The sequence below is a fragment of the Mixophyes fleayi genome, chromosome 4 (genome assembly GCF_038048845.1).
Source record: "Mixophyes fleayi isolate aMixFle1 chromosome 4, aMixFle1.hap1, whole genome shotgun sequence".
NCBI lineage: Eukaryota > Metazoa > Chordata > Amphibia > Anura > Limnodynastidae > Mixophyes > Mixophyes fleayi.
Window position 1 is genome coordinate 228,779,009 of NC_134405.1, and position 15,272 is coordinate 228,794,280.

Here is a 15,272-nt window from a genome sequence, read left to right on the forward strand (position 1 = left end):
AGGAAAGGTGGAGTCTCAAAAGAAAAACAATGAGGTTCTAGTTGGGACAAATTTGCAGTGTTGATATATTCAGTAAGAGAGGAATACATTTATCAGTTCTCAAAAAGTTACATAGGCTGTGTATTTATGGACGGTTTAGGTCTTTTTAATATATGTGATTGTGTTTCGTAAGCTATGCTTTCCGTTTACTTTGAGTAGAGGCCCTGCTGGAACAAAAGTCCAGTAAAAAAATCCACACACACCAAATGTTAAATTAATATATTGAAACGTCCCCTTTTACCTCTTTATTAGACTCCTTTATTATACTCCTAAATCCATAGGGAACTATCTTTCTTGAATTTGTCAAATTGAAATAAAAAAAATGTTTTACAAATAAATAAAAATGACAAGGCTTACTCCTTGCAAAGTCGTAATGCAATTAACTTGATTTGATTTCAAGAGGTGAATATACTCTAGCCGATCAGAGCAATTTTACGCACACTCTAGACACAAGCCTCTGTTATTGGCTGATTGCATTTTGAACTCTTCATTCATTCATTCACATTGTGGCTCATCTAGGAACAAGTCTTGTGTTATGGTTTTTATTTGTATTCTAATTTGACTACTTCATGAACTACTTTTGTGGAACTACATGTTTCAGTAGGATTTTGCAGTCAGCATTTGCTGGTACTTGTAATTTCATGACCGTAATTAATGTATTTTTTACTATGCACTATTACCCTTGTATCCAAAGCCCTAGTGTAGCCAGGAAGAGCCCCAGTGCTATTTGGTACTGGCTGGTTTATCCTTGCACATTTTTTGCAGGTATGATTCCCCTTAGATAGTCTGCCACCTGGTGTCTGAGCTAGTTTTCAATTATGACAGGAGGAACCCATGCTAAATGTCTCTTATAGTGTGAGCAGGCCAGCCAGTGCAGGTTACCACTTTTGCATGTACACGCTCCATGCTGATGCTGACATCAGCTTCAGCAAATATATTTATACCAGACTTTAGACACCTGCAATTAATAATCTTACTAATACCACATCTAGAGATGCAGGGAAGTCTAAGCAGACCACATCTCCAGGGAGCGTGCTATACTTATGTCTGCCTGCCCCAGTGTACACTGCCAAACCTTCTCGGTGTCTCCAGGGCATTTGGGTCCACAATTGCAAGTTCTACTTAACTCTAAATGTGATTGCATTTTATGGCAGTTGTGCAGTTGGACTTATTTAAAACTTTAAATCAGGTCCTAAGTGTGCCTAGAGACCATAGAAAAAAAATAAAACTTAATTATGTTGTAAATGGACATGATAGTGTTTGGAATGTACAGATGACATGTATTATTTAGACAAATAATTATAAATCCTTGCCTGCTATTAATTACAAGACTACTTCACAGGAATCTGTGGGAGAACCTCTGTATGGTCTTGTTCATACATTAAATCAGAGAATACACAAAGGCCCAATAGATGCAATAACCTGTAAAGCTCTTTATACTTTGAATGAGGATTGGCTGCTGTGGCAAATTACAGAGTTTAGTAATGTGGTAAGTATGTCTTTACTAACTATTCCTTGTAACACTTATTAATTTTTTTCTATATAGATTTGTCAGTAAGTATGTATGAAACTAAACATTCTATTTCTGTCTCACGCACATCAATTATTTAGTTACATACACGTCAGTACACACATGTCAGTCAGTTACACACACGTCTGTTAATCGGTTATATACACGTCAATCAGTCAGTTACACGCACATCAGTCAGTTACACACATAGGTTAGTTAATTACACACACATCAGTCAGCCAGTTATATACACATCAGGCAGTCAGTCACATACACTTCAGTCAGTCAGTTACACACATACCAGTCAGTTACATACATGTCTGTTAGTTACACGCACGTCAGTCAGTCAGTTACATGCATATCATGATCTATTTATTTATATAGCGCCACTAATTCCGCAGCGCTGCTCAGAGAACTCATTCACATCAGTCTCTGCCTCATTGGAGCTTACAATCTAAATGCCGCAACATGCACACACAGACCGAGAGAGAACAGTCAGTTACACACGTAGGTTAGTTAATTACACACACATCAGTCAGCCAGTTATATACACATCAGTCAGTCAGTCTCACACACGTCAGTCAGTCAGTCTCACACACGTCAGTCAGTCAGTCTCACGCACGTCAGCACAGTCAGTCTCACGCACGTCAGTCAGACAGTCTCACGCACGTCAGTCAGTCAGCCTATTACATACACATTGCTGTCTTTCTTCTTTCCCCTGATCCTATTCATAGTACCTCTGCATCCTACGTCTACTCATTTGTTAATCCATTCTCTTGCCTTCCTCTCCCTACTCCCTTAATCTTTCACAATGTCTCCTTGCTCCCATTCAATACCCATCATCACCCCCTGCCCTCATCTCCATCCCAGATCCAGCCTACCTGCATGCACCAGCAACCCCCACCAATACCATCCATATCTCCCTACTTCCCTCTCTTCCTTTCTCTTGTGCTCTCTGGAATTCCAAATCCATCCACAGCAAACTGCCCTCTAATCATGACCTCTTCCTCTCCGACACTCTGTCTTAACCTTCATAACATCACATAAACCTGGCTTTCTTCCACTGAAACTGCTTCCCCTGCTGATCTCGCCTATGATTGTCTCCATTTCACCCAATTCGGCACATCTGATGACTGCCCACGCAGCTTAGTTTGCCATCCTCCTGTCCCCCAATTGTAACTTTCGTGTCATCTCCCCTGAGCCCTGCCTTTCTTTCTCCTACTTTGAAGTCTACTCTATCCATCTCTTTTACTCCATCCATCTATGTGTCTACCGCCACCTGGTCTTACTTCCCAATTTCTTGATAATTTAGCTGCCTGGCTTCCCCATTTTGTCTCCTCAGATCTCCCCTCCATCATCCTGGGTGACTTTAACCACAAACCCAGCATCCATCAAACTTCTTGCCCTTTCTTCTTCTTTTGGCCTCTCACAATGGACTTCCACCCCACCAACTTGTTTTCTCCCATCAATGTGCTCTTTCTGAATTCTCCAACTCTCCCTTCCCACTCTCTGACCACCATCTCCTTTTTTTCCTCCTTTACCCATCTACTACACCCTCCCCAAATGTAACCTCTCTAGACGTAGTCTTGATGCTCTTGATCCTGCTATTGTCGCCCCTTCTTTGAAACTCTCCCCTTCCCTCTATCCACCCAAGGCCTGCCCCAACCAAGTGGCCTCCCTTTACACCCACACCCTCATTACCGCTTTTGTCTCTGCTGCCCCCATTTCTTCTGTTCAACTTTGCTGCTCTAAACCCCAACCTTCGCACTACAAGTTTACCTGATTTCTTCAAAAAAAGGAACCCGTACCACTGAATGCCACTGGAAGAAATCTCCTTCCTTGGCAGACTTCCTTCATTTCAAGTTCATTCTCTCATGCAACAGTTCCTCCCTCTCCCTTGTTGAACACTCATTCTTCAAGTCTCTCATGTCTTCACTGTCCTCCAATTCCTACTGCCTTTTTGCCACTTTCAAAACACTCTAATGCCCCTCCTACAACCCTTCCACCCTCCCTTACTGCCACTGACTTAGCCTCAAATTTGGAAGTGAAAAATGAGGCAATTAGACACAAAATCTCCTCCTCCCATCATTCTTCTGCCACCTTTGCCAATCCACCTGCCCCTCCATCCAGTCACCACCTCTCGTGCTCCTTCCGCCCCACTATGGGTGATGAAGTCCATTCTCTTATATTATCCTCTTCACCCTCAACCTGCCATTTGCATCCCAGGCCCTCTCCCCTCCTTTACTCCCTCTCCGCCCACTGCCTGCTCCCACCTTGCTCACCTCAATCTGTCCCCCTCCACTGGAATCTTCCCCTCATCCTTTAAACATACTCTTGTCTCACCCATTCTTTAAAAAAATAATCTTGACTCCACTTTACTCTCCACCACCCCATTTATCTTCTCCTTTTTGTCTCCAAAATACTTGAGTGGCTTGTCTACAGCTGTCTCAGCAGCTACCTCTATGACAAATCCCTCCTTAATACTCTTCAATCTGGCGTATGCCTCCTCCACTTCAAAGAAATTGCCTTGACCAAAGTCACCAATCATATTCTCTCAGCCAAATCCAGGGGCCACTTCTCCCTGCTTATCCTCATGGACCTCTCTGCGGCCTTTGACACTGTGGATCACCCTCTCCTATTCCACACCCTTCACACCATTGGCCTTTCTGGCATTGTCCTTTCATGTATCATCTACTGCCTCGCCAACTGCTCCTTCTCTGTTTCTACCTCTGGTTCCTCCTCCCGCATTTCCATCCTTCCCATAAGAGTCCCACAGGGTTCTGTCCTTGGCCCTCTGCATTTTTCTCTGTACATCCCCTCCATTGATGAACTCATCAGTTCTTTCGACCTCTAGTACCACCACTGTGCCAACGACACTCAACCCTACCTCTCATCTACTGATCTCTGCCCTTCCCTCCTTTCTCGGGTGTCCATTTGCCTCTCTGCCATCACCTCCTGGGTGTCCTTATGCTTTCTCAAACATAACTAAACTCATTGTCTTCCCTCCATCAAGAGTCTCCTTCCCACCTGACCTCTTTATCACTGTTGGCAACATAACTATCGCCTTTGTTCCCCAACTCCACTGCCTGAGTGTCATTCTTGACTCCTCCCTCTCCTTCACCCCTCACATTCAATCTCTTGTCCAGTTCTGTCGCTTCCAGCTCTTAACATCACCTATGTCAGACCCCTCCTCTCCCAGGATGCCACAAAAACCCTCACTGATCATTTCTTGCCTTGACTATGGCAAACACTGCCTTACTGGCCTCCCCCACTCCCATATATTTCCTCATTGATCTATAGTTAATGTTGCAGCTAGACTTCTCTTCCTTTCTCGTTGCTTCACATCTGCCTCCTCTCTTTCAAATATTACACTGGCTCCTCTTCCCCTACAGAATCCTCTTCAAATTCCTCACCCTCATGTACAAGGCTCTCTCCAACTCCATTGCTCCCTATATCTCCAACCACATCTCCATAAATACTCATTCCTGCCCTCTCCATTCAGCCACTGATCATCACCTTTCTTCACCTCTGGTAACCACATCTCACTCCCTTATCTAAGATTTCTCCCGTGCTGCCCCCCACCACTGGAATAAACTCCCTCATTCTATCAGAATATTTCCTAGCCTGTATAGCTTCAAATGGTCATTGAAGACCCACCTGTTTAGAAAAGTCTACCAGTACTCCACTAGGACACCTCACCTTCTTTCATCCTCCATCTTTCACACTCTTGCTTCTTGTTCTCAGATCCCCTTACATTGGCTCGCCTTTATGTGTCAACTGTTTGTCTTACCCTTTCCTTTTAGATTGTAAGCTCTAGTGAGCAGGGCCCTCTTCCTTCCTGTTCTCATTACCTATAACTTTTGCTCACCAACTACAGTATGCCCCTCCTCCTTGGGCTCTCTGCCCATTGACTCCACTCCTCCTTTGTCTTAGCACCTATTTCAGTGGCTCTAAACCTGTTAGTTGCACCCACTCAGTCTGCACAGAATATACCCCTTGAACCCCAGTAGCTGTGTTGAAAATTGTAGTGTTATTTGTTTACTGTATTGTACTGTTATACCATGTAATTTCTTGTTGTTTTCCCTCTGTACGGTGCTGTAGACCTCATGTGGTGTCCTATAAATAAAGGTTAATACTAATCTCATTTCTCTTTGTTATGAGCATGATGATATATGTATATAAAGATAGTATGTTTGTACCTGTTCTAATTTGTGCCATAGTTTAAATAATTAAAAAACAAGCATTGAAACACTGAAAAGAGAACGCAAAAAGTGGCACCACCCTGTAAAACAATACCAGTGTGATCAGTACTAAGCAGCTATCTACAAAAAGACAGAGCACCGATAAAATAATAGATTCTCCTACGGATCTAATGATGGTCACATAGTGATCGCTACACCTCAGAGTCGGTGACTGTAACTGTTTTTGTTATGACATAGCACAATTTACATTAAAGCAAAATGTTACCAATTTAAGATGTTAAAAACAGTTACTTGCTAACATGGTAATGTTTTTTTTACAAAAGTTAACAAATAAAATAAGATAAATTTCTTGTATACATATGTGTTGTTTTCCATTGCAGTTCAGATTAAATGTAAATGATACATACACCGGTCAGCCACAACATTAAAAACACTGACAAGTGAAGTGAATAACGCTGATTATCTACGTTTTTAGAATGGCACCTGTCTAGGTATGGGTATATTAGGCAGCAAGTGAACAGTCAGTTCTTGAACTTCATGTGTTGGAAGTAGGAAAAATAGGTAAGCGTAAGGATCTGATCAACTTTGACAAGGCCCATATTGTGATGGTTAGATGACTGGGTCAGAGCATCTCCAGGTCTTGTGTGGTGTTGCAGTATGCAGTGGTTAGTACCTAACAAAAGTGGTCCAAGGAAGGACAACTGGTATACCGGTGACAGGATTGTGGGAGCCCAAGGCTCATTGATGTGTGTGGAGAGCAAAGGTATCTGCTCCAATCCCACAGAATAGCTACTGTAGCACATACTGCTGATAAAGATAATGCTGGCTATGATAGAAAGGTATCCAAACACACAGTGCATCATCGCAGCTTGCTGCATAGACACAGAATGCTCATGCTGACCCACGTCCATTGACAAGAGCGCCTACAATTAGCATGTGAGTGTCAGAACTGGACCATTTAGCAATGGAAGAAGGTGGCCTGGTATGATGAATCATGCTTTCTTTTACATCATGTGCATGGCCAGGTGAGTGTGCAACATTTACCTGGGGATGAGATGGTACTAAGATGGACTATGGGAAGAGGGCAAGCCAACGGATATAGTGTGTGTGTGTGTGTGTGTGTGGTTATAGGTTTAGATATATATATATTTTATATACTATAATATAATCCTTGCTTTTTGTTTAGTTTGATTATTTGTTTGGTTATTTTCTCTTTTAGGAGATCAGCGTACATTTTCCAATGACTTCAGAACATGAGAGTGAGCAAGATGTCAGTCAAAGTGTAAATGTTACTGTTTTGGATTGTGATAGTATTGGACAAGTCAAGGAGAAAATCCTTCAAACTTTCCTAACTTTAAAAGGATATCATTTTGGAGTCACACTTTGTGATATTGGATTAGGTAATTTTTAATTATAGTGCTAAGTATTAAGCATCCCTACATTTGCTGTCTTTTTCCCCTTTGTTCATACATGCTACACCATAACTCCAACTCTTTGGCTGATATGCACACTTTACCTTAGAAATTTCCTTTTCCGTTCAGGCCAAATAAGTCTGTTATCTAGCTAACTTGTCTCAATCCAGGTAAGTTATTACATAAATATATTGTAGACTTATGGTACCCATTTACTCATTTTTCATATTGTCCTACATCATCTAAGTGATATTCTAAAAGTAACACCACAGAATTTGTACCACACCTCTCTTTATAGAAATAGCCATATGACCCCACATCAGCCAGTGAGTTCTATTCATAACCCCCCCCCCACCCATGAAAGGTGAACCAACATTGTATTATATAGATTAACTATAGTTATGTTTTGTCATTCTGCTATAGAGGTGTATTGCCACAATAAGCGTGCAAAGGCTCTTTTTTGAGTGGTTGTAAACTATTAGTTGAGGAAATCAGCAAGTTCGGGTGGTTTTTCGGGACCCCAAGGAGAGCTGACCTTTCTCTTTTGATCCAGGTAACTCAATGATGCAAATAGTCACGAAATTGCATATTTTTGGCCTGCCCCCTTTGGCTCGATGACATTGTGTCACGGGTGACGGACACAAAATAACACAATTGGCAGGGGGCTCCCTGCCCTGCCCCGTCACCTACCTCTTGCCCTCCCCTCCAGGATCTCCTAGAGGGGAGATTGCTAAAGTTGACAAGTATGTTGAACCTATTAATAAACTTGCTTTTGCAACCAGAAGAAAGAATCTGGTGCTAGGCAATACATATCTAAACCAAGCTTGTCTCCTCAGAGAAGTTATCTTCTGTGGGAATTAATAGTTGAACCAAGCATTAGACCTTTAGATATAGAAGACATATCATAGTTATACGTTTCTATGTATAGCTGTGATTTCATTTCTGCATCTAACAAAACATAGTTTATTTACAACATATAAATAAAAATATATATAACTGCAGGAAGTATTTATTTGGTTCATTCAGCCTGCACATTCTTCATTCTGTGTGTGTATATGTATATGTGTGCGTATATGTATGTGTATATATACAGTATATATGGTTTTTTTGTTTTGTTTTTTTTCCATTATTAGAACTTCATCATGGTCAGACATATAAGGAACTGTCAGACATAGATGATTCTACTGTCACGATGGAGAATGGTGTAAGGAGGTTAAACACCATAAAACATTACAAGGTAATGGATTGGGAAATACTTTTGGGTTTCTAGTTCTCTTAACAAATTTTTATAAAAGGGGAAGATGCACAAGAACAAATGCAGTTTCCAGGCAAAAGGATATGTCAACATTGATCGATTAACATAACACCACAGTCTTCCCCAGAAACCCATACTGGTACAGTTCCACTAACATGATATTCTATAGCCAAAACTACAGCATCTGATGGGATTGAAAGCTTCCCATTACTACTCCATATGTAGAATAAGATTGGTAGTATGGGTTTTCCGTTGTCTTACCACTTTTGGGGTGAGAAGACACAGCTGCACCTCAATGAGATGTCTCAATGTTGTAGATATTTATTCAGGGGATTAAATTTTTAATGCTTACACTGTGTTTTGGTGAAAAAAGGAACATTTACTTTCCTTTTTTATGAAGCTTTTTAATTAAACATTTTCAGTCTTTAGTACAGCTTTTACAGTCTTAAAATATATAATAGTTACTTATTTTTTAATCAGACAGTCACTAAAACAGTGCATAGTGCTACACTGGGTGGGGGAGATGATAAAATTGTAATGGACTCAGGCCACTTTTACCTGCAGTCACACAGCTACAATAGGGAGGTTGGCAGAAGGTGGTCTTCTGCTGTTCTGATTAATTTGGAACCGAGGTGCATGATCTTCTGCATGCTTAAAAGTCTCCATGCATGGCTATGGATAGGCGGCCACAAAATTAATGTATATTATGGCGACCATCAATCAGAGTGGTCCCTATAAAAAAATTGGTGGATGGCTGAGTTATCCACCAATCACAGTTTCAGAAGCTGTCTACTGTGTTTGATGGTATCCTTGGACAGCCAAACTTCATCTACATGTGCTTGCGTCAGAATGAGTTTTGAATCTCTATAGTAAAGCCTTCATAGGTCTTGATTCTGTATAGTAAAGCCCCCAGAGGTTTGGGATCTGTATAGTAAATACCACCATAAGTCTGGGAGACCAGAAATGTGCGGTGATCTGAATTATAAAGCAACTAGAGATTTTTTTGCAGTCTACATTTTAAATCAACAAGAGATTTGGGGGAACCTCATTGTAAAACAACCACAATTGTGGTCTGCATTTTATAGCTGCCTTCAAAACATGGTTGCCATTTAAATAATAGTCACTAGTATGCTTAATGTTTTGAGTAGTGGTTACAATACAGAGAACTAGAATGTTCTCTGTATTGTATAGAGGTTGCTAGAATGTTATTTGTACTGTAAAATATTTATTAACATACTATCTGTACTGTATATCATAGATACTGTATGTTATTTGGATGCTTTCTATGCTGTATTTTGGCAATTAGGATGCTTTTGGCACCCTACCTCCCACTTAATCATCTTCCCACAAATTTAAAAGAGCTAAACATTTGGGAAATTAAAAGGTAGTTATTTATAATATCTACTGGATACCAACTCAGTACAGCACCTGGACCCAGCCAGAAAACTGTCATTACTGTCAACTTGTTATCTCAATTCCTCCTTTGGATGATCCTTACTGCCTCTTTGCTAACAGCTGTTGCTGTCGAACATCATGGGCATCAACTGTCCTTGCAACCAGCACTGAGAATTATGGTTACTAAAAACACCAGATTCACAGATACTCCAAACTGGCGCATAGCTACAATAGTTCCTGTGCAACAGGAAAGCAAAAGCCTTTTCTAGAACCAGAAGAGGAAGGAGGGTTCAGTTGGGGTGAATAATGAAGGACAGTTATGGTTAACTGTTTTAAGATTTCTACAGGACTGTTTCATATATCACTCCTCCGCTTTCTACCATCTATCTTCAATCCAACAGTGATGCACCAACAGTTGGTGCACAGAAATGCCAGTATCCAGTGACTGTTCTTGGTATTGTAGACTGATAATGCTACTGCTCTACAGTAGCCGCACACACTGTCCCCACCAGCAATTAAACTTTAAATTCGTTAAGGAAGCCCACCTGTACCTACTGTTTCATGTCTTTGTAGGTAATTTTTTTGTGGAATGATCCCCTCATTCTACAACACTAATATATCGGCATTTAGTAAATAAAAGATAATAATAATTAGAATAATCTCTACATTGTAAAGAGTTCACTTGAATATTCTCTGCATTGTATAAAGCTGACTAGTATAGTCTGCATTGAATATTAGGCATTTGAGGCTGTGTTGTATTTGATTAAGCCCAGTGGTTGAAGTGAGCTGATATACAGTGGTCTGCCATACCACCACTTCTCCTACTGGCTTCATTGTATAACTATCAAATTCCATTCAATTACATTCTTTATACTGCCACTTCTAAACTTAGACTTCGACCACTGATTATACCTCTTTGGCATGACAATTTTTCATATATTTCATTGGCTATATAAAACCATGCCCACATTAGAAGAAAAACACACACACTGACAGAGGAGCCTGTGCTACTTGATTGTGTATGTCCCCCGGGTCAAAATTTGCCATCCCTCCCCTGTGCACAACCTAAAATGAAATCATCACGGTTGCTGGAGGTCTGTGGATCCAAATCACACGCAAAATCCAGTACACAAAATAATGAATTCACTACTATTTTGAAAAAGTGACGGAGAAGAGACTCATAGTCAAAACATGTTAATTGTCCTTGTTTTACGCATTACAAAATATAATCAAAAATGTAATTGTCCATACTATAATGGTGTTTTGCTTGAGGTTGTCAGCATCATGTGTATTCTATGTTGGTTCAACTACCCTAGGAATATTGTATATTGCATCCCACTATCTGATTTTTACACTGTCCCTAACAACATTTTCCAGATTGAGAATGGTGCAACCATCAAAGTTATTCCGAAAAAAAACTGTGACTTACAAGGTAACCTAAAAACTTGTTTGAAAAAAGAAAAAGAAAATATATATATATATCTTATTTAAATATGAAAATCCGTTTTATTTTGTATATTAATGCAAGTAGCTAGAATTTCAGCATGTTGCTTATGGTATATGATGACATTTGACAATGTCCTAAAATTTAAAAAGAAACAAATAAATGGCAACAGTGCAAGAATAAAATATCTGACAAATAACTATATAATAGTGGTGGGTGAACATAAATAAGTAGTTGCAATAAGAAATTGCTAGGGTTTTGAGCCAAGCTTGCCATATCTGTTGTTACAACTACCATGTAAGTGTTATACAATTAAGTGACCCTAATGAAAGAGTAAATATGTCTGACTCATTCAACAATTAGGAAACTGTACACTAATTCTGTGAGCAGCACAATTGCAGGGTTTCCTCTTTATGTCAAGAATTGCGTGCTGTGGCATAGATGGCATATGGTTGTGAATGACTCAGTCAAAGACAGTACAGCTCAGCATGCCACAGGAGACCAAATAAAGCTATTAGAATATTGGACACATAATTGTTTACCTTAACCCTTATTATATCTAATGACAAAATGACTTGATGCTATGACTTGGTACAGTAATTATAGTTCATTTAGGGGAATCAGTCTAACCCTTCTCATCCAGACAATATGTAAATATATTTTAGAAAATATATACTGCATAATGCAATAAAGTGCCATGCCTTTATCTCTATTTTATATACAGTTAATAAGAGATGGAGGGATATTAATAAACATTTCAATATCAAAGATAATGACTAAGGGCCTGATTCATTAAGGGTGTTAACTTAAGAATCTTCTTATTTAAGTCTTCTGGGCAAAACCATGTTACAATGGAAGGGGTGCAAATTAGTATTCTGTTTTGCACATAAGTTAAATACTGACTGATTTTTCATGTAGCACACAAATATCAACTTTAAATTTCAGTGTAGAAATAAGCTATCAAGTATTTGTGTGCTACATGAAAAAACAGTCAGTATTTAACTTATGTGCAAAACAGAATACTAATTTGCACCCCTTGCATTGTAACATGGTTTTGTCCAGGAGACATGAATAAGAAGATTCTTAAGTTAAGATCCTTAATGAATCGAGCCGTAAATCTTTACAGTACACTGCTTGAGTGGTCAGTGATTATAAGTCTGACTGCTATTGCCATGGGAGTACCCTCATTTTGCAGAATACTGCAAAGATTAATTTTGTTTTAAAGAGAACCTGTCTAGGAGTCAAAATATTTTCAGGGGCACTTTTGGAAAAAAAATCTCTTATTTTGGTAGAACCTACTTTTTATAGGTCCCTCATATGAGTCGTGCTAGCTGGTGCCATTTTGAACAATTATAGAGGAGCAGGCAGGGATAATTCATGTATTGCTGTCTGCTCAGCACTTATTGCCCTCTCCCTAGCTGCCGAAATATAGTGCATAATGGGAAATGAGCCCTCACTTGGCTCACAAACACTTCAGAGAGAAACAAGAATAGCAAACCCTGATGGTTAGGAGACAAAGTCAATAGATGACCAAGGATTAGAGCAGAGACACAAATGTAAGCTGAAGATCAGAGAAATCAAGTAGCTGCCCACCATAGGATGAGATGATCTTCTACTTAGACACACCCAAGCCAACAGTAACAGAAAACAGAAGCTCTCATATTAAATGGCAGACAAGAACAATTGGCAGTGATTCTAAGTGGGAATAAACAGCAGCTCAACCACTTACACAGGACAGAACCCGCGAATAGCATAGAAAACAAAAGCTCCAGGACAAAACACGGAAAGCAGAAGCCACAGGAAGAATCAGGGAACAGAACAGAAACCAGACACACATGTAATGGCCCAACCACATTGATACTCCTTTTTTAGAGTTTATTCTTGTTGGTAAATCACAAAGCTGCTTTAAAACAACAACTGTAAATTGCATACTAAAATAGTAGAGCTATTTACATATATTTCGTTATATTTGTAGGTCATGATGCTTTAATAGGTAACAAATGCTAGCATTTGCATATACAAATGAGGTATGCTCCATTAAAAAACATGAATGAAAATAAAAACAGTTAACACAAATGAAACAGGCAACACAAATGATATAAAAACATATGTGCAATCTAATTGCCTTTATTGGCAAAGTATCATCCTTGTGCATAAGCCCATAAACTCTGCAAACATTGTCACACCACAGGGCACACATGGTATCTTGTAAATCAAAGATGCTGTTAAAATAGTTTTGATTTAATAATATAAAGCTGTGACTCCCCCTGCCAAAATATGTGGACAATCACAAATGTAGTGGCAAGCCATATTAGTGGCAACACCTGGTATCCAAGATAGTACTACCTTATTTCTATCATCACAATTTGCAACCTCGGGTTTTCTCTCTCCTATCCCTCCTATACCATTCCATCTTATCCCTTGTCCCATTTCCTCTTTGTTCCTCCCTTTCGCACTGAGAAACTATTTCCCCTATCAGTTTCTATAACCCCCCCACCTGTAAACTGCTTAGCCGCACCATTCTTTCCTCCCCTAGATCCCACCTTCTGACACTGTCTATGCTTCTGCCCTCTCCTTTGGCACCTTTAGCATTATTTCCCTTGTCCCTTCCCCCTCCTTCACTTCCCTTGAGATTCACACAATACATATTTTCTCCACTTTCCACCTCGGTGTTGCAGTCAGCTACTACCCCCTCACCCACCTCTCACTTCCTTGACAATTTTTGCCACCTTATTCTCCCATTTACTTTCCTCCAAACTACCCACCCACATCTTCAACATCCGAGTTGCAACTTTCAATGGCAATTTACCTCCAAACTCCACTCCATCACCTCTGCCCATGGACTCAACTAGTGGACATTTTCTCCCACACACCATGATGGGCATTCCCTTGACTTCATATTCTTTTACCTCTTTGACTTCTCTAATTCATCATTCCTGCTTTCTGACCACAACCTCCTCCCATTCCACTTCTCCATACCTCCCTCTCATTGTCCTGCACCAAAAACCCTGCTTATACTATTCAACCTGCGTGATCTTAACACCATCTGCTTCACTGCCACTCTTGAACCACTCCTTTCTCCTATCTCCTGTTTGTATTACACTAACACAGCAGCCTACTTTTACAACTTCCCCATCTCTGCAGCCCTGGATGAAGCCACCCTGCCACCACACACCACACACCCTCATTCTAAGACCCCATCTTGGCACTCCAAGCTCACTTGCTACCATCAGAGATGCTCCCGTTCTGCAGAGAGCCTCTGGGGGCAGTCCAGCTCCGATGCAGACTTTATCCATTTCAAATTCATCCTGTCATCCTATTATGCTGCCCTCTCTCTTACCAAACAGTCCTATTTCAGAATCCCTTTCTCCTCCCAATCCCAAAACCCCCATTTCCTCTTTTCTACCATCAACTGCCTGCTCTTCTCCCCACCATTTTTGACACAGTTGACCATCCTCTCCACCTGGACACCCTTCACGCCCTTGGCCCTCATGGCACTGTCCTTTCCTGGTTTACCTCCTACCTCTCTGATTGTCCCATCAGTGTCTCTTCCTCTAGTTCCAGCTATCCTCCTATCAGTTCGGATTCCCCAGGACCTATTACTTATTTCTATTTACACCTCCTCTCTTGGTCAACTCATCCACTCCTTTGAAAAACAAAATCACCTCTGTGCCAATGACACTCTAATCTACCTTTCCTCCCATGACTTCTCTCCCTCCATTCTTTCTTCCATGCTTGGTTCAGAGTTTCTGAAAAGCATTTTCTGTGTGTTGTGTCACCTCAATGTTGACATGGTCTGCTGCGATCACAATTGATAAAGCTCTATAAAATGTAATGTAGTGCCCATTTAGCATCCGTGAAAACACTATAGTACACTATGATGGAGTGCAGCTTTGAGACCATTAAAACTCTCTTGAAGCAAGGTCAAATTACATACACTTTAACAAAATTTGTTTCTCAACCTCTGTGTGTTTTTGTGGCCAAAAATTGGTACCAGGTGCATGATAATAGTGCC

At 40.3% G+C, this 15,272-nt stretch overlaps 1 protein-coding gene across 1 annotated transcript in view; it reads left to right on the top strand.

The window, feature by feature from the left end:
* PLXNC1 (plexin C1) overlaps nt 1-15,272 on the top strand; it is a 142,674-nt gene that overhangs the window by 102,601 nt on the left and 24,801 nt on the right. The window contains exons 21-24 of the mRNA XM_075209404.1: nt 1,382-1,528; nt 6,971-7,151; nt 8,297-8,400; nt 11,191-11,245. Coding sequence (XP_075065505.1) covers nt 1,382-1,528; nt 6,971-7,151; nt 8,297-8,400; nt 11,191-11,245 — 487 coding nt within the window. The remainder of the gene's footprint in view (nt 1-1,381; nt 1,529-6,970; nt 7,152-8,296; nt 8,401-11,190; nt 11,246-15,272) is intronic.